The sequence below is a fragment of the Morone saxatilis genome, unplaced genomic scaffold (genome assembly GCF_004916995.1).
Source record: "Morone saxatilis isolate NCDOM2014 unplaced genomic scaffold, NCSU_SB_2.0 Contig22, whole genome shotgun sequence".
Lineage (NCBI taxonomy): Eukaryota > Metazoa > Chordata > Actinopteri > Moronidae > Morone > Morone saxatilis.
In genome coordinates, this window is record NW_023339785.1 from 7,987,192 (window position 1) to 8,013,861 (window position 26,670).

At 40.6% G+C, this 26,670-nt stretch overlaps 1 protein-coding gene across 1 annotated transcript in view; it reads right to left on the reverse strand.

The window, feature by feature from the left end:
• Positions 1-4,293: 4,293 nt before the first annotated feature.
• fgfrl1a (fibroblast growth factor receptor like 1a) overlaps positions 4,294-26,670 on the reverse strand; it is a 63,597-nt gene continuing 41,220 nt past the window's right edge. The window contains exons 4-8 of the mRNA XM_035669648.1: positions 17,799-17,876; positions 13,261-13,557; positions 9,850-10,022; positions 9,566-9,746; positions 4,294-9,029 (exon numbers count right to left, since the gene is read on the reverse strand). Of these exons, the coding sequence (XP_035525541.1) occupies positions 8,605-9,029; positions 9,566-9,746; positions 9,850-10,022; positions 13,261-13,557; positions 17,799-17,876 (1,154 nt within the window). The 3' untranslated portion in view covers positions 4,294-8,604. The remainder of the gene's footprint in view (positions 9,030-9,565; positions 9,747-9,849; positions 10,023-13,260; positions 13,558-17,798; positions 17,877-26,670) is intronic.

Here is a 26,670-nt window from a genome sequence, read left to right on the forward strand (position 1 = left end):
ATCCTTGGAAGGCTGCTGTTGGAGGATGTACGTACGAGTCTTAATTGGTGCACACCCAGAGTTCTGTAATTAAACCAATAATAAATCAGTTTCTCAGTTAATGAGAATGGCTGAATTTGACAGTTGACACACACACACACACACACACACACACACAACTAACTTTTGTTATCAAAGTCTCTTTTCACACAAACACACACCACCTTACCTTGCCTTTTTACTGCTTTCTCAGACAAATCCACACACACTGTAGCTTGCATAACACACACTCAGTCTGACTTTCTTCCTCTCTCTTTCTCTCTCACACACAGAGCGACACACACTTGGCAGGATGTGCGGGGAGAAAAAGGGGCCGAAAGACAACACCGAGATTAGGAGGCTTTTGTCACGGCTCTGTGGCAGACTTTAAAGGCCTTGGCTCCCTTCCCCTCTGCCAGATTTCTTTCTTTTCTCACCCTGTCTGTCCACATCCCTCTCTTTTCACGGCGGTGGTGGTGGTGGTGGTGGTGGGGGGGGTAAACATTTGGTATGGAGAGACGGAGAAAGGGAGGAAGGGTGGAAGGGAGGGATGGGTGGAAGAAGGATGGAAGCCGCCTGTTGCCCCCTTTTAGCCTCTTTTTTTGTGTTTTTGTTTTCCTAGTTTTAATGGCAGCTTTGTGGCTGTGTGGAGGATGAGTGTGGAGAGGGAGAGGTATGCAAACAGAACAGTGCTTCAATGCCAGCCAGGTGTCTGTGTTGTTCCCCCTCTGTGTGTATGTGAGTGTGCGCCATGCAAGCATCTGTGCTTTTGTGCGTGTGCAAACCTCCGTGTGTAGCTGTAGGCACACGTCGCAGATCCATTTTCAGCCTCTTTTCCGGGTGAGTGTGTGTATGTATCGGTATCTTTCGGGTTTCTATGAGAAGATGTGTGTTGTGTTTTTTTTTCCCCAGGTGCGTGTCTGTGTGAGCCCTTCATGGTCACTGACTCCATTCACCTGAGCCGTCCTTTCACGGTGAAAAGGCAGTTGTCGGTAAAAAAGCTCTTTGGACAGCTTCCCTTCATCACCAACCGCAGCTGCTGTTGACTCAAGCACCCAGGAATCTCCTCCATGGGTTCACACCCTTTTTAGCCAGCCAACCGCACACCAGAACCCACTCTGTGAGAGAGCAAAAGGCCCCGCAAGACCTCAAGGTCCAAAGGATTAAACATTTGCTCTGGCAATGGACAAGATTTTGTTGAACACAGCCATCTCCTTGACCAAAGGAAGTGTGGCTGCAATAGAGAAGAGTGCCCATAACTGTGATGGTTTACTTGTTCAAAAATAAATAGTGGTAGTAGTGTGCTCACCGGCTAGAGCAGCAAGCAAGGGATCCAACACCCAGAGAACACTGGACTTGCAAATCTACATTTTTACCTTTGTCTCTTTGGTGTCTATTGATATATGGTAATTACACGCACACCTCATTATTTCTGGTATTTGTAGTTTAAATTGTTGTGTCTCTGTGTCAAACAACCAGAAAACACTCGTAAAACACTTTTAAATTGCTGTATTAAACGCGTAATGAGGGTTCATGTCAAAAGAAAAGAAAAGAAAACAGTGACCTCAACCCAACAAAGGACTGATCCTTCATCTCAACAGCTCAGGAATGTCTTCGGTCAATTCACACCCTCCTGCTCATCCACACAGCGGCTCACGATAGAGCACATTTTTCCTTCATGAAAAATCTTTTTTGGTAAACCTTTTTACCTTTAATTAAAGCATCTCTCTGCCAAACAACAACAATAATCAACATTTCTTCTGTTCAGATTACTCTGTAATATCCCTGTTGACAGAGGGAGGAAGGGTTCCAGTAGATTTGCACTTGTCAGCTAAACCAACAACAGCCTTACTGGAAGTCTACCAGTGAGAAAAATGCAGTTTATAAAATGTGAAGACTACATGCGCCTCAAGGTTAAACTACAGACAATCTGCACTGACGTTTGATGCCATGTGAACTCAAAATAAAGTACTAGTAGCTCAAGGGTCACCTTTAAAACTGAACAATCTGAGGATATCTGACATGGATTCATATTTATTTACAACATTAATTAAACAACACATCTTGTGAAATTACCCACAGTCGACTTACAGCTCACATTAATTACATTGTGGATCGGTCAACAATGCTTTTGGTATTGATTTGAAAGGTCACTTTTAAAGTTAAATAAAACTACACAGTGGATGCTTCTGTGTGACTGACTAGATTATATTTTGTTTTTCTCTAAGAAATTAAAAGCTATTACTTGTTCGATTGCTCCTAAGTGAACAATTCTTTGATTCAAGTGTCCAAATAACAAATCAAAGTGGAGACAGATTGGACAGAAGGTATCGGGCCTTTGTGACGTTTCCTCTTCCCATCCTGTTCTGCACATTTCGTTCCCCGCTGTTTGACACTTCCACAGTTTTTCACTGATCTCCTCTCCATTTTTTCATCTCCTCTCATCACTGCTGAGCAGCAGTGAGCTCAACACATCTGTCAGCGGCTCCACTCTGTGTCATCCTCCTCCTCCCTGCCCCTCTTCATCTTTTCCTCCTCTCGTCTCTGTCCTCCCCATCTTCCACCCCCCTAACGCTTCAAGTCAATCAAACTCACGGGAGATAACCAGGAACACAGAAACGCAGGAAAAATACTAATCTCTGAGATAAGAGAAGAATGGGAGTTGAAGGTCAAGGATGGAAACAGCCTGGGAAAGTCATATATATCTTCTGCTCTTATCTCACATTTGTAAAATGTAGAATGTAAAATGTCCTTCACAGCTTTAAATCTAACACTTGCTATTTATTTATTACTAGTGAAGCTTACCAGATGTATAGAAATCAACATGATCCAGGATTTGTAAATCCCTGGGTTAGGTCATGTAGTCATGAGTAACTGTTGACTTTGCAAACATTTCAAAACCGCAGATTCCTGTGAGATGATTTGCTTCTTTGTATATTTTCAGTGTTTCTTTCTCAAACTTCTTTTCCTTTCCCTAGCCCCTGCACATACACACACACACACACACACACACACACACACAGGGGTCATGTCTGATCCAACTGAAATGAAATGTGGGGAAACAAAGAAGGCAAAGCAATTACAGGGTAGATTTTGGGGACGTTTCATTTTGCTTTTCCTTTGCTGTGAAGTAAAATTCTCTTCTAATTCTAGCAAATTAATAATGGCATTTTAATATAAATAAATGCCTGTTAGCTACCCATAATTTACTATTACAGTGCAATAACTTCACTGACTGAATTGAACCTTTATTGTTTTTAATACATCACATCAATTTTTTCACCTTGGAATAATCAGTGGAAGATTTTGGTGGACATCTGTTGAACCGATGGATTACTGTACAGGGTCAGGGGCACCTCAGCCAAAGCCTCTGTATGAAGTGGCCGTTATTAAAGCTGCACTTTTTATAATAAAAATGCATCAAATAACTACACATAAAGTGAAAGGGGTTGTTTGTAGTGACAAACCCACAGAGACTACATCTGACTGCAATTCCCACTCAGCACTGTGGTGCATTCTTTCAGGTCTTTTTTGTTTTTTAAGTTTCCAGGCACTGTACACTACCTGCTGATAAAAATAGGGTTCCTAGGAGATATTTGCACAAAAACATGACTCTAAATGAATGTTAATGTCGGCTGGATGTGTAAACTGGCAACTGTTTGCTAACGTGTTAGCTATATCGACTTTAGAATTTAACAATGTTAATATTTTGTTTATTGCTTGTTCTGCTGCCCCCAAGTGGCCAAAAAATGCACTAAAGTGATTTTTGTTACGTCAAAGAGCTAATTCAAAGATAATGATGCGCTGTGCTGTGACCAATTCAAGATCATCTAAAGATGTTTTGACAGTCTCTATGAAGAAAGAACATGTTACTAACAACCTGGCGAACTTAAAGAATACCATTTTAAGTCATTTATTTTTCTTATTCTGTTCCCATGCCCCGCCCTGTTGCCACCTCCACCCCTTTGCTGTGCCTCTTTCATCATCTTCTTTCTCCAAATGAGTCAGAGAGGGAAAGAGATGCTGGGCCTTCACACCCTGCATCTGCATGGACATGCGGTGCGATGTCCATCTGTCATCCCAGCAGACAGTCACGTTGACAGATGAAACAAATCACAATTGAAGGGCTACAACTATTTAGAGGACATTCACTTAAAAACAGTTCCGTGGTACAGTGAGGTATTGTACAGCATTGGACACGAATCTCTTCACACACAGAGAGAGACAGACCTGAAGGAAAAAACTACTGAAAAGACAATGATACATAGATTTGACTTTTTTAATGGCACCAATAACATGATTACAATGGGAGAAAACAACATTTTATCCTAAATGACAATAGCCTGTACAAGATTGTCGATACAAAGATTATCGATAAAGTTTCGTATAGTCCGTCTGAACGTATAAATACAGTATCTTACAATGACATGAACATGGTATTTGCTACATAGCTTACATTACTACTATAACACAAAATCCACTCATGCAGTATAATGCCCAGTTATATGAAGAAAATAAATTAGACACCTTTCTTTTTGAATATTGAGACAATTCAGCATTTATCATGTTTTGTGGGCCAATGTGTTGCTAGAGCTACTGAATGGTCCAACGCTTTCTCACTAAATTATCTAAAAGTATAATCTCAACACTAATATCATCCCATGTACATGCTAGTGCTAAGTGCACATATACACAGTCTGTCTACTGGCAGTCCATTAGCTTTGACACAAAAAAACTGGGATTAATGGGAAATGAATGAAAACAGGTAACCCAAGTGACGAGAGTTTTCACAGAAAAACTTGACTGAGGAAAACTTTACTGTTTGGAAACTTTTCCGCCCCTTAAACATGGGAAGAAAAACTTTACAATGAAGGAACACACTCCAGCTGTTCGGGGTGACTTTGTTAACAGATGTTTCAAAACAGAAAAGATGGGAGGACAAGAAGAACGCATGTTGAAGGGAGAGCTATTAATGCAAAGTTTCAAGACCTATTTTCAGTTCACGCTGTTTGTAGAGAGGGAAATAAATGAACATGTGTCTGTTTGGAATTGTACCATAATTATTATGATAAGCATATTCTTTGCTGTTCTGATGTACTTTCATTTGAACTTTACATGTATTTCAATTGTTAGATAGGAGAGGCTGCTGGAAAGATGAACAATAAATACAATATGGTCACAGGCTGTTAATTAATTTAGTGAAATTGTTTGTGCAGGTATACAAATGTGGCTCCTATTGTCTGAGGGCTGCATGCTTTGTCTTTCTTAAAAGTCTTCAGAAAGTGAAATAATACAAAAACAAAATCTCTGTGAGGGATTCAAAATATGCAAAGAAAGAGACTGGTGGCCTGACTGGTAGTTAGAGTCAAAGTTCTGGTCTGTGAATCATATGTGAATCATTTTGTACATTTACCTACTTAGGTTTAAAGATTTGTGCAAAAATACAGGCTAAGGAACGAGCATGTGCGTAACTAAAGTTATCAAGTGATTTCAATATATCACTTCCTTTCACATGGTTGTTGAAACACACCCTTGTAAAGGCTGTAAAGTTGTATTTAAGAGGGTCTGCAGAGAGACACTGCCTTAATACAAATGCAATGGACTACATGGCAAGCCCACAGTTGCTTGCATATTTCACATATACGTTCCTGCATTAAAAAACTAATCTTTTAATGTTTAAACATCTCCGAACAGAGTCACCCCACTGAGTGTGCCTTCAGAGATTGCTGTAATGTAAAACAGATGAAATGTAAATCTTATCTTGGCATATCATTCTACACAGTTTTTATTTAGTGGTCAGATTCACACACAGGAACAACAAGATGGACACCTGAGAAACAGCAAAAGGAAGTCTGTTGTACAGTAACTGGGAGGGTTTGGTTTCTGATGAGGTTTGGGTCAATAGCAGCGTTTCCACCACACCAACTTTCCCCAGAGGACTAGGAACCTTTGGAGGAACTCAATGTGTTTTTACCACAGGGACCAGGGTCTAAAATAAGTTCTGGGGCCATTATTTTAACCCCTAAAAGGTCCCTGTTTGGGGGTGTAGTACTTTTCAAAAATACAGGAAGCATACGACAGATGGACCAATGACATTGACGTTTTTTTGTTTTGTTTAATTGTTAAGTTGTGGACACTGTATATGAATCCACATGGTCTCTTTCATGAAAACATGGCTGATGTAAGTGATTTTATCACGTTTTAGTGTGAGGAAACTTCTCAATACTTACCAGAAGCAGTGAAAACACAAGTACAATGATAACTAAGTCATTGAAATACATAAGCAAACCAAGCAACAAGAAAAGATGTAAATCAGTCAAAACCAGTACTACATTGCTACTAGTTTGGCAGATGACTTTGATGCTTTAGTAGCTGCAGTTTTAAAAGGAATCTTTAGATTTTGGATTTTAGTGCTAGCGAAAAGAACAAGATCATCACCTAGTAAATATGACCTTAATCTCACATCCACTCTGTTCAACTTGATCTTACAGTGGTTTTGAAAACAGCTGATTCTGGGATCATTTATATAGTGTATGATTTGCTTTACTCATAGCAGCTGCTGGTGACCTCGTTTATAAATGAAAGGGACTGGAGAGCCACACAGGTGGTTTCAGTTTATCTGGCTGATGAGACCTCTGCTCAGGAGGAGCAATGTTGGAAATTGCCTTTATGTTTACCAATCTATGAATGAGAAGGATACAGTTGTACATTGTCTTACACTAAAAGGTGCAACAAAACTACACGAGAGTGAGGGAAATCTTAATCAGACGCACTTTGTACACACCCACACAGTCCTGAGAGGAAGTCTAATCCGCTAAAAGTTGTGAAAACACCTTTGAAGGTGTAACATGGTACCAAGTTTTAGATGTTTAGATTTTCTTAAAGTGGTCAATAACATTAGTGGTAAATATGCAGATACGTGAATAATATATGCAGAACTAAATATCCCAGACATATCTCTGAATGTATCAATGTATATCTTTGCCACTGTACAGCAATAAGAGCAGTTTATGGGGTTCTGTCAGTGGGTATTGCTAGAGTAATAAAAATAACGTTTGCACATTATATGGCTCTAAATGTTAGTGATAAAAATACTGATATTTGATTCCCATTATTTGACCTTTTTAGCATCTAGAATCTCTTGACTGCAACATTTTCCATTCTCTTGATCAGAGCGACAGAGGGCTATGCAGGTGAGAAGGCAGCCCTTCATCAAAAACCTCTCCTCTTCAGATAAAAACAACAACAACACGAGTGCCTCTGCTCTGTAACAACACCATGTGTGCAGAACCTGTTCCGTTACACTTGAGGTCACATTGTGAGGCACTTTGAGTTGAGGACTCATCCTTGAGTTAGAATTTAGGATGAAGTTCCTTTCTTGAAAGCCCTCTAAATCTCATCACAGATTAACAAGAACCTGTGACATATCCAATGGTGCAACAGTGATCCACAAAATCTGGAAACAATTCTCAGACGGCACCATTTAACACAGAGGCACTGACGTTCAGCCCTTTGTGCTGTTGGCTAAAGAGGTTGAACGGATGACAGGAGGAGAACTGATATCCTTAATCCCTCTCTTGCAAAGTCATTGAGCGTCAATCAAAACTGAAAAAGAGACGATGCGAAACAGGAAATGCCGCTGTTCTCCGGGAAGTAAAGGGGCAGAAGATGTCAGCTGTCAGTAGATGTGCTTTTGGAGGGGCTCCTTGGCTGTAGCAGGAATCACACTGTAGCTGCTGCTAAAATCAGTCTACTAAGATTGATCCATGCTGTTTGAGTTAACCAGTTCGACATCAGCTCTTTAGTACCCTGATAGCAGCTGAACCCGGCAGAAGCAAAAACCAAAGCCGTCATCCTTCCCGAGGGTGTGGATACAGTGGGAGTTTGAATTGTGTTTCTTATGGCTCAGTTGGGCTATTGAAATTATGCTATTACATTAATCACATGCTATATTGTTCTTTATAGATTTCCCAGGATGAAGTAGTGTGCTAAATGCCATATAATTGTATTCCAAAATATACATGAGTAGCTATAGTTGGAGGCTTGTAGTCGAGGCAAGTTGTATTTCTACTGTTACTGAGGAGGTTGTGGTTGTGTCCAAAGTACTAAAAGACAGAGAAATGTTGGGTTAAGTTACCTTGAAGCTGCAGAGTTCATTGTGGCTTCAAATAAGGCCTTTGGGCAACAAAAAGAGAGATTTAAAAATCTACAGAAAAGATTTTATATATATAAAGGCGTGAATAAAACATATTTTGTGATTATTTCTCTCATAGATTTCACTGGATTGTCCTCCAGATTGGCTAAAAATAAGGATCTTTGTCTTCTTTCTTTACATTCTTCATTGTTTGTGTCTTGAATAAGTCTGTTTACACAATAACGTGGCTGTAGCAGTATGAGCAAGAGCAAGCGTTGCGTGATCATGTTTCTGTATATGAATCCGCATGGTCTCTTGTGTGTAGCTTTCCTTGTTCTTTGCTCTGTATGTCAGCAGTTAGTTATGAACTGTTGTGAAGAGTCTGCATGCACAGGAACATGTTCGTGTAAGAGTTGAACGTGAAACCCCGAAGCGTGCTGCTAGCCTCGCTGCTAACACTGGTAGTGAATGTGCTGGTGCTGGTGTACTTTCCCGTCCACGTGTGAATGCGTGTGTGTGTGTATATCCGTGTAGATCTTCGGGTAGACCTTAGGAGCCAATCCAGCGCCTCCCTGAGCCAGAAGCAGCTGCTGATGGGCAATGTAGTCCTCATATGAAAGACAATCTTTATCCCCGCTGGCCGGTTGAGGAGGCACCGTCGGACAGCCTCGGTCACGATTTGCCGCAGGCAGACGCTGGCCCGCAGGAAGAGCAGAGGAGGAGGAAGAGGAAGAGGAGCAGGTGCGTTTTGATTGGCAGAACCAGAGGAGGGCGGTGCCTAAGATGAAGGCGACGCCTGCTGGTATTCCTATAATGACGGGCCAGGGGAGGCCAGGGGACGTTGCTGTGGGGACAGAGTTGCTTTGGGGCTTCAGATCTGTGAAAGAGCGAGAGATGAGTAAATTAACGAAAGGAAAAGCATGGTGGGTTGAGCAGCATGCTGCCAGTGATGGAAACAGGCTAGTTATCTTAAGATGCTATTAGCCAGTTATTGTAAGATAGCATGTTGTTAGCTGATGGCGATATTATGCTTTATTGCTTGCAAAGGTGAGGAAGACTGTTTATTTTGATTGGTGGCTCAGGAAGCATATAGTAAGCCTGACATGTTGTTACCATGTTGTTGTTAACTGATTGTGTTAACTGGTGCTGTTATAGACAGGCACCCAGTGGAGTACAATAGCTTATTGATAATTTTGCCACTATTATATATCAAGTTAAAAATGTATGAAATGTGTCTAATGAAGGCTAGCATTAGTAGAGTCTAGTTTTTTTAATGTAACTGGTAGCAACTTCAAACAACCAATCAAACCTGCTTGTCAAGTATCTCCCTCTATTGTAAACCAGAGAGAAAATTACACATGATTATATACAATTCTCTGTGTGTGCACGTTGCTCTCTCTTTCTTTCTCTGACCTGGTAGCACCGTCAGGTAGGCACTCCTGAAGCTGTAGCCCATAGTATTGGCTCCTAGGCAGATGTACATGCCGGCATCCTCCTCCTTGGCTCTGGTTATCAGCAGCTTGTTGAGGTAGGATCCGTCAGGACGTGACCAAACTTCCCCTGTAGGCAGGACCACAAAGCGGTGGTCTCCAACCTTTGAATAAAATCATACAAATTATGAGTGTATTGAGCAATTCAGACATATATCACTATTTAACTTGCTGCTGAGAATTTGGTTTACATGTGTGTGTTTGTACCTCTATGGTGGAGTTAAATTTGTTTTCATCACCAGGTTCAACTCTTTTAAGCCACTGAATGACCGGCTTGACATCGCTGCGGACTTTACACTGGAAGGACGTGGTTCCTCCGTAGTCCACAGTGGTGTTGACAGGGTGAGTTCCTGTCAGAATGGGTTTAGAGTTGGTACGCTCTGCAGAAAGAGACACAGACACAGAAAGTACATTCAATATTAATTCTATTTCAGTTGACAAACAAATTTAGCTGTAATCAGAATTAAAATCAGGAGAAAAGCAAGTGAGAAATGAGTCTGTACGGTGTTTATTAAATGCAGCCCTGAGAGACTATAATATGGTTTACAAGCATTATTTACAGTATCTGCTGTATTCAGCACCACATCCTCCGTCTTTGCTGAAGATACACAAACAGATTCCTTTTGTTCAGCTCCTGCCTTTTCTTTTTCTGTTTATACATCAGAATAAACACACCTGCCAGAGAAGTCTCCTTTTCAGTATCTGGTAATACAATCTCACAAGAATGTAACACAAGGATATGAAGGTTTTTTTTTTTTTACCCCAGTTTGACACCAGCTTTTTTGAAACCTTTCTCTTAAACAGAATTAAAGGAATTCTCAGTTTTACCTGTGTTAAAGGAAACTAGGTTTAGAACACTTTGCAGTGCAAACTTTCAATGCATGTTACAGACAGTGGTGCACAGGTCAAGAGGTTCGGGTGCTATAAGTTAAATTATTTAAACTAAAATGTGTTAATGTAGTCACAGCACGTCCTGAAGGCATCTGGTAAGCATGGCTACCTACAATGAAATGCAAAGGAACCTTCACACACTAACAAAACTGCCAGAACTCATTCAGCTAACATATGGAAAGACAAAGTAAAAAACAAAGTTGTTTGCTTGTTGTCTTGCGGACAGACCTGACAAAGCATGAATTCATACTTTTTACAAATTGGCATCATGATGTAGTTATTTTGGCATCCTTTTGATCCCTTTATTGCAATTACATCAGAGCAATATCTGTTTATTTTGGGTTCATACCGCTGTAGTAAGTGGGTTCAGCAGTTCATAATTACTAGCGCGAGTAATGCGAATAAACACAAATGAGATGAGAGAGGAGGAGATTAAATTAAGCCCCCTATTTTTTTGGAGCATGTGGCCAGGAATTGAACTGACAAGTATTCTTTTAGGGAGTAAGGCAATGTTCAAGAGGGATGCAGAATGCTGCATTTAATGTATTTAATCAAAATGTATTTAATCCTAGCTTTAAACAGGATTCCTAGTAAAGCAGGTGCAGACCCATTCCAACCAGATACATGATCATATCTAAGAATTATGTCCTGATGTACTATATTCAACATCTCTATTTATGGATGTTTTCTGAGGGCTTTACTGGTTTTCTGTTCTGGACTCCCTTTTTTTCTAGTCTTCTTTCTAACAGTTGTGAATGACTGACAGCTGAGTGAATCTCTACTGATCGAGAAAATGTCACATTTGACAGACGCGAGCAGTGGTTTGATTTACTTCCTTTCTGTTTGTGTGTGTGTGTGTGTGCGTAAGTGTCGTTCAGGAAAGACTACAGCTGTACTTTAATGTACAACAGATGTGTCGAGTAAAGTGAGAGGAGCTAGTCTGAGGCTCTCAACAGGGCTATCACATTCAGTAACAGTACAGTGCAGTGCACACACACACACATTCAGCCTCACCAAACAACTTAACATTAAATCATTCAGCACTAAAAACAGCTTTTGCAGTCTTCCAACACAACCATATACATCAGAAAACACTCTGAACTCATCATAACACACATTCTGCTTTCAACAGTAAAACTAGACCTTTTTTAGACTGAAACTGCAGCTGGCTCACCATCCAAACTGAAAAACTTGCTGAACATTCCTTGCTCGCTTGACTTACGTTTACTGACAACCCTGGTGGTGATCAATAAATGCCACTGAAGTGAAAGGACCCTTTTAAAAGCCATTTTAAACTTCTATTCTTGGTGCAATGCATTGGCCAGCACACTGGTGCGTGTGGGCACTGTGGCTCTACTTTACAACCAACCACACGAGACTTGCATTAAATTAATTAATCCAAGAAATTTGTACATTCAAATGTTGCTTGATACTCTTCCTGTGGTAGAAATGTGTGAATCCAATTCAATAATTGTGCAAATTCATCTGCCTAACATCTAACTCTAACATCTGCCATGAAAATGAGGCCATGATTCGGTGTAGATAAACACTTTTAACATAACATATTAAATGGTATGAGAGAAACGTGCTGATGACTCTCCACGTCTTTCTCTCTTATAACAAGATGAAAATGTGTACTCAGGTCCTCCAAACAGAATAAGCAGCAATGTCTTATGAAAGCAAAGACTGATCACTGGCATCAGACTCTTTGCCAGCAAATCATTTAAATAGTTGAAAAGTTAATTATGGTGTTCTCATATCATCTTAGACACTCTACATAATCACTGTATTGTGAGTCAGAAGGGAAACAAAACCCATTGCAAACCCTGCTATTTAGTCAGACAGGCCTCTCAGTTAAACAATAATACATACACTGTGTACAGTGTAATGTATGTTATTGTTTGGGTGAGAGACGTTCCTGCTGGTATAAGATATGCCACTATATCATATACCAGCAGGAACAACTCCCACACCACAGCTCCAAAAATTTGCTTTCTGATGTGTCACAACATGAAATTACCACCATTTTTTACATACATTAAACATTTTACATTTAGATGATGAATGCATTATTCATTTGACAATAAACAAACAGTGAAGAATTTGCCTTTTCCAGCTGTTTTTCTCAATGTTCTGTAGCTGCAACTGCATCCATACTTAAGAAGACTCCATCAGAGAGAGATGATTCATGCATGTGTCTAATGTTTGGATGGCAACATTTCAAATGGAATCAGGAATTAAGAGTGCTATAATATCCTGCTGTCACATGACCTTAACACATGACAAGCATTACTCAAGCAGAAGTAAGATTACATGGGTGGAAAACTATGTAGATGAACAAAGTTACTAATCTCTAACAGTGAACACAGAGCTCACAAATGGTCACTGTGAAAAAGACAATAACCATTTCAGTAAGAATGCTTGCTACCATCTACCATCCATAATGTCTTTGTAAAAAAGGTTTTAAGGACTGACTGACTTACATAATAATAACAACAAAGCTTCCTCCCTTTCCACAAGTAAAAAAATAATAATCAAAAACTAAATAAAGACTAATTGTAATCTAAAAAGTAATCATTTGTTATTTTCTAGCCTTGTTTATAATGACATTAGCACTTGTTCAATCTCTGCTATCCTATTGAGGAGTTTGGAGGTGGCATCAACTCTCTCCTGCTCTGTTGGGAGACAACACTTCAACTGGGCAGATTCTTCCAAACAATAACTCACGTATGACTTCCACTTTGTAGGTGGCATTGATCTCTCCCGCTTTATTGGAGACGTGGCAGGTGTACTTCCCGCTATGCTCGGGCGTCAGGTTCTTCAGACTCAGAGTCCACTTCTTCTTCTTCCCTTCCTCTCCTACTGCTCCTTCGTCCTCGTCCACCAGCGGCCGGCTGTCCTTTAGCCAGACGATGTCGGGGCGGGGGTTGCCGCTTGCTGTACACTTCAGACGCACCGAGCTGCCCACTGGGCGAGCGATGACGCGCTTCCTCATCTTTGACGGCTGAGTGAAGCGTGGACGTACTGCAAGCGGAGAGAGGGCGAAAGGGAGAATTTAAAACTATGATTATTAAGACAGCACTCGAAAACAAGTTCTATTGCTATTGGCTGCCTGCAGAGCATGGGGGCTTAATGTTCAGTTACTTAAATTGCGTGGTTTAAGACAGAAACACTCTTTCTTCATGTCAGTCAACTACAGATGGGAGAAAAAGAAGGGCAGGCAGGAAAGGAAAGGAGAGAACAGAAGATATTAGCAGAGATAAACGGTTTACAGAGCAGTTTTATATTTACAAGCAGTGTTCTGCTCTTCAGACCAGTGGAAAGAGTCTTATGTGACTTTTATAAGACATAAGGAGCGATCAAAGCCACGCTATCTGAAAAGGCTGTAACACATAAAGAGTGTTGAGAAATGTTTTAAGCCTCATGAGCGACAGCTTTTGTTGGCTTATTAGCTATTAACTATTTCTCACACAGATATTGTATGCATGTTTGCTTGGCTTTATGAACTCTGTGTTGTTGCTTTCTTCTTGCTCAATCTGACGTTTTGTTGGTTGAACCCTTGTTTACGCACACAGACATCTGCAGCAATTGTGATGCAATGTGATTGCAAATACATTTTCTGGCCCAGGGATATTCTGCACCGGTGCGTAATCTTCCACTACACACCGTGAAATCAGCTTCTTTGAAGTTAATAATAATAATCTGCATCTACACACAAGTACATTCATACCTGATGGGAAAAAGGACTTCCTTGTAACATACTGACGTGTTTCTACAAACTTTGTAAAAAAAGAAAAGTAGAATTAGGAACAAACTGAATCATCTCAATCTGCAGAGTTTTTTTTTTTTTCAGATTTAGTTCATTTTGGGGACTGAACACAAGACTTTGTAATGGCCTTTTTTTGCTGTGTGAGGAGCATCAGACAGGCTGAGGTCATGGCCACAGGCATTGCCATGAATTCCATGTTGTGCTGTAACAACATATGGCAGCGTGCCTCTTGGTATATACAACCTAATTTGCTGGAATAAACCTAATTGTTTTGTTTGAGAAAAATGTTTGAATCACTTCCCCTTCTCCACGAAAAGACTAACTCACATGACCGGGAACCTGCACACACAAACACATGCATATACACATACTAGATTCCTTATTTTTCACTGATTGTGCGCCTCTGGCCCCAGGTTTGTACTCTTCTGCTGCTCTTAAACTCAAACCATGCATCAATGAGATTCCTCTGTAGAACCCAGGAACTTGCTAAACAGCTATGTGACATCGTTGTAAATATCCTGTCATGAATGCATATCTGTGCACAAGTCATAAAAAACCAGAGCGTGACTTAGCGTCACACCAAACATCCATTCATTCATGCATGTCTTAGAAAGCATAAAATGGCCAGTTAACCCAATTCATCTATTCAAACATCCACATCCCTCCACGCAGTTGCATGACTGACCCAACCTTACCTAAACCCATCTATTCATACACACATATCCCTCTTTAAAAAACACACAACAATCAGTCAGCAGTGAAATCAGATCAAAGAGGAGAAATAACTATCTAGTAGGGAGGGAGGAGAGGAAATCATTCACAGGAGCGCTTGATTTTACAGCCCTCATGTTCTAGCCACAGCAGATAGCCATCAACCGGGGCGATAAATCACCCTGAAACTACAGCAGTTGCGTCTCTTTCTGTGGACACAGTTATTATTCTAGCTCTGGGTAAACAAACAGGGGGGAAAGTTATGTGACGGGTTTGCGCGCTCAAATGTGGAGATTTCACTACTGCTGCATTACTCAGCGGAATATAGTTCTCTGCTGACCGACAGGAAGCTGGGCAGGATGACAAAACAAACATACCCGAAAGGCTTTTATGTCTCGCCTTTGCCCCCCTCCCCACCCCTGCGTCTAAGAAAAGCTACTGGACTACAGCTGAACTGTGACCAGACTGAGTCAATAGATCTACCACAGAGTGAAGAAAGTAGAGTGGAGGAGTAGAAGACAATGATTAATAGTTCACTGTTTTGGCAATGTCCTACTTTGATGATTACATAAATTAACTGCAGTGGCTTAGCCTGAAATTAATTGGAAAGCGGAGGGAAGAGACAAAGCGCAAAGTACAGCTGAACTGGATTGGATAAAGATGAGACTAGAGAATGAACAAAAAGCAGCACAGTGCAACAGAAATTAACTGATTTATATTGTCTAAGCTGAACCAAATCAAACAGAAGTTAAGGAGATGGACAGAGAAACAGTGAAGTTCATTTTAAGGTTAACACCTACAAAGGACTGACAGATTGCTAAAAACAGACTAATAAAACTGGAGTGATGGCAGAAAAATTGAAAACAAAGAGAGTAAAACAATAAAAAAGCAAAAGGTAAGAGAAAGGGCACAGAGGTAGTAAGAAAGAAAAACAGAGAGAGAGGGGAGAAGTGAGGGCGAACAGACCAAGCAGTGATATAGAGAGAGGGAAGAGGGGAGAAGGTGAGAGCCAGAACGGGCGAAAGGGCAGGCTTGTTCAGGGTCTCAGGGGCCACTTCAACGCCACACTTAACAGTGTAAAAATACTGCTGACCCTCCGACTGACCGCCTTTGATCAGACAGTGCGCCAGAGACAGAGGGAGGGGGAGAAAAAGAGAGACTTATGATTTCTCACTTGGATTGTGAGATGGAAAATATTTTTGATAACTGAGGTAATTTGGGCTTAACTAGAGTTTAGTAATTCAGGTGAGGAGTTTAGAGTTAATGTAAGACTTAGGATTTCATTTATTTTATGTTTAAGGTGAAGGATGGTTTAGGTCAGGATTTGGACTTGTCTTAGGCTGGAACACAGTCTACATGTTTTGCTCAGAGTTAGATGAGAAGATTGATGCCACTCTGTCAGTGCATTATGTATGGAGCTAGCAGCCAGCAGGTAGTTAGCCTAGTTTAACATAGAGACTGTAAGGAGGGTGGGTATGGGTTGGACAGCACATAACTGCCCATAAAACTACAAACTGCTATTTTAGCATGGCTGTTTGTGCATGGATTAAACAAATTAGATACAATGTATCCATAGAAGGCAACCTGCGGCATCTGTAGATAAAAACGTCTCATTCTAAGGTAATGAAAACACGGTTCTTATTTTCAGATGATTTATACAGGTGATTATACACTAATGAAAACATACCTATGATTATTATATTCCAATTCTGCCAATAGATCCTCCTGAATGTTACACACTGGACCTTCATCTCTCAGATGTGAGAGTGGTATTGATCTTCTCATCTAACTCTTGGCAAGAAAGGGAATAAGTAGATTTTCCAAAAAGACAAACCATTTCTTCTAAAGGTTGAATTTACACACAAAGATTTATCTGTACATTTAACAATGAAATACAATCCAGATTCATTCGGAGGAACATGTTATGCATTTAAAGACTTTTTAAACACCAAAACACTGCACAATGGTCATAAACAGGATTTTACAACTCCAGACCACAGAGGCTATCATTTTTATCTTTCCTTGCAATGATCACAAGGTACACAGCAAAATACAGTGTTCACATTATGTCATCTACTTGATTGGCCACCTTGATGGATAATCTTATGGTTAAAGTTGAGTGAGGATAAACTTTCTGGCCGGCGACTGTAAGTTTTGCTCTGACACCCCGCTGCATTGCCGGACAGACCTCATTCAAATAAATAGGGGGCTAAAGTTGGTTTGAAGGCAACATTAGCCAAAGCAGTGACTGTGTACGTTTGGTTGTGTGTGAGCACAGAGATGCAAACAGATAAAGAGAAAGAATGTGTGTGAAATAACAAAGAGAGAGTAAATGTTTGTTGACATCGTCGTGTGAATGCGCAACAGAGAGAGGAAGAGAGGGAGAAGGGGAAGGTGAGAGAGTTGGATAAAAGGAAAACAACTAGCAAAGAAAGAAGGGTTAAGTTACGTGACGAGGGGACCAGGGAGACTTAAGGGGAGCGGGGGAGGACTGTGTCCCACCAACTCACACCTCACACAAATAGACTGCTCTCCACTCTGTCAGAGCCAATTATCAGAGCAAACAACCCCCCTGATGTGTGCCTGTGTGTATTTATGTGCCTGTGTGTGGGCATACACCCTCACCTTCTCCCCTCTGATAGTGTGCGAGGTGTTTATTGTACAATCTGCTACTGTACTTTTTAAAATGTTACACACTCTCAGCTATCTAAAGTGTCACCTCTAGGCCTCCTTCTCGTTTTAAAATGCTTGTGTGCCTGTAGTGATGTGTTCAGAGAGTGGTTACCCAGTTTTCCAGCCAACTCTGGGGCATGTTCAGAGTCACTACTGGCTGTTCCTGCTTCACCTCTTGAACCGGAGTCATCTGTGGAGGGAGAGAGACAGACAAGAAGCATATCATTAGTGAATTGTCAGCTAATGAAGTGAAAGGGAGTTAGGAGGATTTTTTCTGTTTTCTGTCAGCACCTGACAGTTTTATGTGATGCAGCCGGTCATGATGTATGATTGTTTGTAACAAATCTAAGATATCAGTGATACATTGCGCTACTCTTTGTATTTGATGCATATGAAGCATCACTGTCATAAACTGTTTAAAATACTTACACCTTACAGTAAGGATAGCAGTAAAAGTAGGAAAACATAAGCAGATAGAAAAGCAGGCGTATGGCAGGGACACTGGGGGAAAGATTCCCCGAAGTGGCAGGTATAATCTAGTCACAGCTGGTCAACAGGTGATAGCTCACAGGATTAAAGCCACATACAGTACAGAGACTTCTGGCTTTCAAAAACGTACTTTCCATCCAGTACTGAAATGACAAATCATATGATATGTCTGTCCATTAGTGTGACTTTGCCAGAGACTCGTTGCTACTGCATGTCACAGGTTAAGAAAGCTGTAAAATTATTCCTGCAAGCCCTGTAACATTCCTCTAACCTTAATCACAAAATCATTCATTCCTGACTAATGCCACTGAGAGAGCATGACCATTAATTTGTGCCTTAAGAGGGAAAAAAAGTTTTCCCAAAATTGACTTTCGTGGAAAAATAACACGGTGCACAGAGCAAATAATTTTTCACACACTTTCATACTGTATGTGCCGATATGTCTACAGTATCATGTTGCTTTTACTCTCACGCTGGCGTATCAATTTCACTCCCTCAGCATGTCTTCCCACATCTATTATCAAAAAGATACAAACATCTGTCTGGACCTTCACGCTAGCAACCGCTTCAAGATGGAACCAATGTATCTGAGGGGCCCTTTAACAGGGAGGTGGGGAGGGCTGATACAGTGCAATATCAGGTCTGTCAAAATACATGAGGGGGGGTTGTGTGCGGTTAACTTGGCTCGAACCTGAAACTTCAACCAAAACCCGATGGTAGTTATGCAAAGAAAGAAAAAGGAACCAAACAGCCTTGGACCACCTGCAGGAAATACATGAGAGTGCGTGCGTAATTGTAAATAGATATGTTTATCGTGCATGTTGGTACATATTCTGATCTGTGGTTGGATTTAAGAAGACCACCTGAAAGTTGGGAGTGTTTAATGCAGCGCCAAATGTCTTTAAAGCATCACTATTTGGATGATGGAATGTAAGATGCATTTGAAATGCAAATACGAGGCATGACCTGCATCCTCGGGGCTGGTATTAATAGCATACTGGCAGTCCGTGTGGCGCAGACCCTGTATGTGTGTGTGTTTGTGTGATATGAATTTCTTATATGGGTGTGTCAGTGCATGTGTGGGTGTGTGTTCTGACGTTATTTAACTAAGTGGTAACTTGAGGTGGCGGTATTCCCGTTGCAACTCACTCCCCCTTCCCTCCCTCTGACCCCCCCTTCATCCCTCCCTCCTGCCACATGCACGGCGTGTTCTGAGAAAGGGCAGCGTGTTTGAAGCCGGGCGGCATGGGGGTCTGATCTGAAGGGGGAACATGGTTTAGCACTCTCAACAGCTAGAATACCCTCCCCCAGGCCTGGTGCGAGACTGTAAACCTTACTTGGCAGACCTCCTACAGACCCAATCACAGAGGGGGTCCTGGAACGCTTCCACTGTCCATACAGTGCAGCCATACATCCAAAAGTATCAAAGTATTTCCCAAATTCAAAACATCTATATGCCTATGTATAGCAGCTGTGTATTGTGACACTGTAGAGACAAATCAGTAACAGAAAATCTGCCAGTGCATGTGTTTGGATTAACAATATAAACTATACATAAACTTATAGATTTCAGATACAGGTAAAAGAGCTACATCATATACCAAGATGTACATTTTCTGGTCCTTCTTTCTTCCCAATGTATATATTTTAAAGTATGGTCTGATCTGTTAATCACTCTCTGTCCCATATACAAAAGTCTTTTTATATTGTGTCTGTCTCTATATCTTTGTCTTTATCTAAGTGCTAGAAGTTCAATTCAATTAAATTCTTTTTATACGTATATTGCCAAATAACAGAATAACAGAAGTTATCTCAGGACACTTTTGACATAGAGCAGGTCGAGAGCAGAACAATCCTCCTTATAATATTCTTTACAGAGACCCAACAATGATGTGGACTTGTAGATTCAATGTCAATCCTCATACTCTCGTACACAAGTTAGTCGCCCCAGAGTCCTGCTAAAAAAGCCTTTCCCTGACACATGTGTGGGATGTAACACCTTTTAGAACCTTCTGGACCTTTTGTGAGTAAAGCTGTAACATTATCTTTCAGTGTGAAACCAGCAAATCACACCTCTGTCAGCATGTTAAGATATCCAGGCATCAGAAACAGTTTCTGCCAGTGGAGGCAGTTTTACACCTTTCTTCAGCTCGGTATGTGCAAGGTTGCGGGGTAGACTTAATGTTTCACTGTTTGTTTCAAGTTGAACACATACAGAGTGGAAAACATATTCCCTCCCTACTTCAGCTGTTTTCAATAAACAAAATGTTTTCTTCTGATCCCGTTCCACCTTCTAATGTTCAGCCAGATACTTTGGCTGGAGATTACAACAACCAATCCTCACACACTCACATGGCCACATACATACACATAGTTATGAATATGTAAAGGCAATCTGTATAAGTGAGGGTATACACAGTGTCAATAACTTTGATAAGCTAAAGGCAGCTACATACTGAAGAGTTCCGAGCCAATCAAAGGGAATACCGTTCCAGGGTTTGATCCGGGCATATTTGACTGGATCGATATCGTTTTTATTATGTTTGTAATAAGCCAAAGATTGTTTGTTTGTGAGGGAAGAATTTCACTCTGTAACATAACTGTACAACCGTGAGTGGACTGAGTAGTTCCAACAAATCCTACATATAACATATAATAAGTCTTCTCTGTAGTAGATCACATCACGTAAATTTCAATATTGATAACTGAAGCTTAAAAATCTAATATTTTTGAAGCAGGAAGCAGTTTTTGGATCAAGTAGCTTGTGAAAAATATAGTGTGTCAGAGTAAGTAGGCTACAGTCCCCCCAGAGTCTACAATTCGCATTATACAGACATTTGCTTGCAGTTTTTTAACATCATTTTGTAAAACTTCCTTCCTTCCCCAACTGCCTTTGCACAGCATCAAGCATGGTATAAAACATCTGAAATGCTCTTTTTATCATTTATGAGTTACGTTTTTGATCCTCTCCTCACACTTGTGCTTTATTTTAATTTTCTGCCTCTTTTCTTCTTTGTTTCTTTTCATTCCCCTCTCTTTTGATCTACAGGGGGGAAATGGTTCAACAGTGTGCTACATTTCACACATTCACTGGCAAGGTACCCCAGTGTGAGTGTGTGTGTGTGTATTTGTATAACCTCCTTTTGTATTTACATTTAGGTCTGTAGAGAAAAGGCAGCAATTGGACATGAGCACGCTCAGAAATATGACTCCCAATAGTCTAGTGTGTGGGTGTGTATGTATGTGTTTGTATGTGTGAGTGTGTCCAGGGGGCCAGTGTTTTCCTAAAGGGTCATGTCCTTCCAGGTTTTAATATAGAGACACTGGATATGTGGACAGAACCTCTGTGTGTGTGCATGTGTTAGGGCTGGTATGTGTATGTGTGTGTGAGGGAGAGAGATGTTTCTGTGTCAGCTCTTACTGACCGCTGGTTGTTGCAGCATCAGGGCCAAAACCAGCCTGATGTGAGTTTGTGTATCTGACAAACCCAGTAAACCACTGTTAGTCCTCTAAAACTGACTACGGTCACAGTTTCAGGCTTTACACAGGCACAGCTCGCCTCACGCTTGATCCAGCACTCATTCATCTCTGTTTCCTTCATGTCAGGGCTTTGCAGTTCCTCCAAATTCTATGATCTGAACTGGTTTCAGAGCAATGGTCTGTTATTCACAGGAGCAGTCTGCTATTCAGAAATGACAGACTGTAGAAAGTCGTAATGAACCAATCAGAACTGAGTATTCAACAAAGCTGTGTAAGAAGTTTTACAATATGTTTTACAGACTGGAAGAAGAGACATTATTTAGTTAAACCTCAGTCTCAAGAGGGTTTATTTTTGCTTCAGCAACAACAGCTTGCTTTAAATATTGCAGAGCATTGCAGTTTTGAACAAAGATGAACTTTAGCCCAACTCTACTGTATGTAAAACCATCAGAAATACCATAAAATAACCTTCGAAGTTCTCATGGATTGCAATTTGACTCAAATTTGAACTTGATCTACTGCCTAACCCGAACCCTAACTGAGCCATGTTTCAAGCAAGTTATTGTACAGTTAACTTTATTCTTTAACTGAGGTTTAAAGTTCATTCTTGACCTTGGAAGCAGTATTTTAGAGTTGCTCATCTGTCATGGTATTGTAGATGTTAACATTTTAAGGACTTCTCATCCAGAGTACATTTATCAATTTCTGTCTCTATCTAATCTTCATTAAAACAATAGCTATTCAGCCTATTTACAGCTAAATCTGCTGCACAACTATTTCCTGAGGAAGATCATATAGTCTAGTCTGCAGGAAGTGATGCATGTATCATTTTTGGCAGTTTATTTGGAAGAATTTAAGAATCTGTTGAACAAATGACCTCTGGTAGGTGCAATGATGTGTACCACAGATATTCTTTGATTACTATTTTGCACATTTATATAAATACGTTTTTACAGAAAGGTTTTTGTGAGAGACGTCCAAAAGCTCTCCCTCTGTTTGTCTGACTCTATCCCTCTCTCACACACACACACACATGTACACACATACACACACACACACACACACAGAAGGGACATGCACACACGGACACGCACGCACGCACACACACACACACACACACACACACTGCATTTTGACCCCACGTTCCACACATACTTCTCTCTCCAGCCACAGTAATCTTTGGAATATTTATTTGAATTTAGCTGCCACAAGTTGCAGCATTACACACAGTGTCATTATAATAAATGGTTAGTTTTACATGCTGTGGCTCCAGATCCCAAATGTAATACTGTAGATGTTCTGTGGAAACTTTCTGTCTGCAGTATGACTTGTGTTTCATATGTAATTAGCAGCTCATGTAATCCTCCATGGGCACTAGGTGTTTAAAGTACTTGGGAACAAGCCAAACCACCAGACTGTACTCTGGAAAACAGACGTGGATATTAATGTGAAAATTAATATGTTTTCCGTAATTCATCAAAACAATAAAACCAACAAATGTTAAATAGTTACAAAGCATCTGCAGAACACTAATGATATTTCAATGAATCAGCACGCAGTTCAGGGTTGCAATGCAGAACATTTATTGACAATCAGGATAATATTTTAACTAACCAAACCAAACTAACTAGCTTTTCCTGGAGTTTTCAACCATACAGTATCTTCTTCATGGACTTTGTTAGAGGGTTTGGATCTAATGACGACTGAACAAATTCCTAACAACTGATGAAGACTGTGATACAGCTGAAAAAATTTTATTCTGTGCTCATGAAAGAGGATTGAAATGATTAGATGACTAACCAATATATTCAAGTAAATATGCCAAAAATGTGCTGGTTCGTGCTGATCTGCTGCTTCTATTTGTTTTGTTTCACTGTAAATTAAATATCTTTGGGGTTTGATTGTTGATTTTACCAAACATCACCTTGGGCTCTGGAAACTTGTTATTCAGCATTCAACATGTTTCAACATACTTCAAATGATTAATTAGTTAATTTAACAAATTACACATTTTATTTTCACAATATTTGATGTTTTTCGGTGTTCTTGGACCTTTAACATCATCAAAATATGAATTGCTAATAAAAAAATCATGAGCTGCAACCCTAATATTATTATGGTTTAAACATTTTTTCACTTTGTCAGGAAAATAGTTTTTCTTGTCCTTTTTTTTTGTTACAATCCCTCTAATCGCTCTGCCTTTGGATTTTCTTCTTTAAAGCCATTTCACAAAATCCAACAACCATTGTTCCAACACATGGTCCAGAGGCAAAAATCACAGTCTCTAGGCTTTAAAATGTCATATTCTCAAGAGAAAACAGCAAGATGTATGTTAGTCCACGTGTACTCTACTCAGCACGCACACACACACACACACACACACACGTCACTGTGATTTACACTCACGCCTGTGGAGAGGCTGTGTAGCCTTATGGAAATCATTATAACTTGTGCCTCTACACAGTCCTCCATTAACAGCATGAGAGAGAGACATCGAAAGGGGCTGTGACGGAGAAAGAGAGGGAACAACACGGGAACTGACTGACTTTTAGAGGAGGTCAAGAGGCAGCAGGAGAGAGATGAAAAGACAGAGTTTGAGAGAAAAAGGCGACAGCGCAGAGAGAGATTTATTAACTGTAACCGCAGAACAGACAATCGTACACTAACAGTTAACTGCTACTCTCTATGAACGACAACACTGGCTTACATGACAGATTAACAGCTTGTGTGTGTGTGTGTGTGTGTGTACACCCAGAGTATTTAGTGGTCAGTGATCTCAGTGGTAATGTGTGTTTGAGGTGATGACATTTCCCAACGTTCATTAAATCACTGAATCACACACACACACATACACATAAAATCCTCAGAAGTTATTAAACATCTTTTGCTCTGAAATGTTTCTGGAACATTTGATCTCATTACCCCTCATCATCATACACATGCAGACACGCAGACACACTTTAATACACACACCAACACCTGACCGGGCTTTCTGCTCCAAATACCCCCTCCACCAACCCCCTTGGACAACAACAAACCTTTTTACGAGTGCAACTTTACGATGCTATTTACAAATGCGATTACACGTTGTGCCATTGTGGGCTCGGGCTCTCTGAAATACGATGAACACACGTCAACGTTCGGCTGGGAATTGCTTCCAGCTTTTTGACCTATTTTATACAAACCTGTGTGTGTGAGCCAATCACCCCCTCACACACATACAGACTTACTAACCCAGACACGCGCATTTACACAGAAACTATTTCATAAAGTGATCTCGGTATGTGGTTGATTAACCAAGGTTTTTGGCTGGCAAGTGAAATCAGGTTGGCTCAGGATGTGTGTATGTGTGTGATATTACATTGCCACATTACCAAAGGAAGACATGAAGAAGTTGTGGAGGTTCATATGGCTGAATCCTCAGTTATTCAGGTTTTATTACTAAAGAATGGATAAATAAAGTCTTAACTAGAAATGTGCCTTTTGACAAGATTTTTTTAAGAGAGGGATGGGTATTTATGGGTAACAATTTTGATCAGTATTGCACTTGACATGAGTAACCAGCTTCAGTTTTTCCAAAGTCACTGAATCAAAAAAGGCTTCGCTCATCAGTTCTCAAACTATATTTTAAAGTAAAACAAAATGGTCAATGTTTCACCACTGAATTAGGTTGCAGCAAAAGTAACTTTGAAGCTTTCTGCTGTTCAGACAGGACCCGAGTTTGTTCCAAGCCTTAACAGCCAAAGTACTAAAGGTTTGAAGTCATATTACAAATCAGCAGCTTAGTTGCAACTAGAAAAAAATGCTTTGGATTGCTAAAAAGGGTGAATTCAAATCCAAATTGCATTGAAATGGGTTAAGTAGGTTTTTAAAACAATGTGCAATCACGCAAACAGACCAAACAACAAAGGCTCATATCTACAGCTGAACAATCACAATCCATCCATCCATTTTCTGCCACTTATCCGGAGGCTCGGCCACGTTGGGAGCAGGCTAAGCGAGGTAGTCCAGACCTCCCGCTTCCCAGCAACATTTTCCACCTCCTCCTGGGGGATGATGAGGCATTTACCTGCCGCCTGCAAAGCCTGTCTCTGCGGGCTGTGGGCCCACAGGGAATCAATCCTAACTAATCACAAACACACCACACATCAGTATGGACAGACATTCCTTCTCCCCACAAATTTTAAATGAAGGATGTCTAATCAACTGCTTAAAACGACTGGGCAGCAGGTGAATACAGTTCCCAGGCTCCCAAGTCCTGAGTGAAGCAATGTTTCAACCATCAAGGTCTTCACTGGGGTAAAAAACCTGACCAAGACCTGACTGTCTTGTCAAAATGTTGCCAAATTCAACAACATTCACTGTGCAAACTTCTTCTACATACATAGTAAATCCACTCATAGTTTCATTACAAAATGGTCCATTCTTTTGTCTTTAAGTACTGGATGTCTAAAGTCTGAATATCCAACGGAGTGAAAAGGGCGGCAGACCGAGAAACACGCGTGGTCATCAATATGAAGAGCTGACCACTCCCGTAGCAGCATTATTACTGCTTTTATAACCTTGTGCCCAGCTGGTCTGGCTGTGCAAGTTCTGCTTACCGCTGCAGCAAAAAAAACAGCCGTGTATATTCTTAAGTTAGATTGGAGATGTTGAACATTTCAGGCTTATCTAACCCATAATCCCTTGCTCTCCACCTTCTCTGTCTGTTCTCTCCCTGCAGAAGTAAACACTGGGTGTGTAAGTTTCTACAACCTAGTCAAACAGAGCTCCGTTTTACTTACAGACTAAACAAAAGCAGTTTTAGGGGAAACCTTTTGTATGCCAGCATCACGTTCGAGAGAGGACGAGAAATAAAGAGTGAAGGTGCATGCATCTGTGTGTGTATAAGTGTGTGTGTCTAACTCTAAGCAGAGCTCTGTATTTCCTGAAGCCGAGCAGACCGCAGTTTGATCTTGTGCCATGAATGGGCTCAACACAGTAATTACAGCCACCTGTGTTTGTGTGTGTGTGTG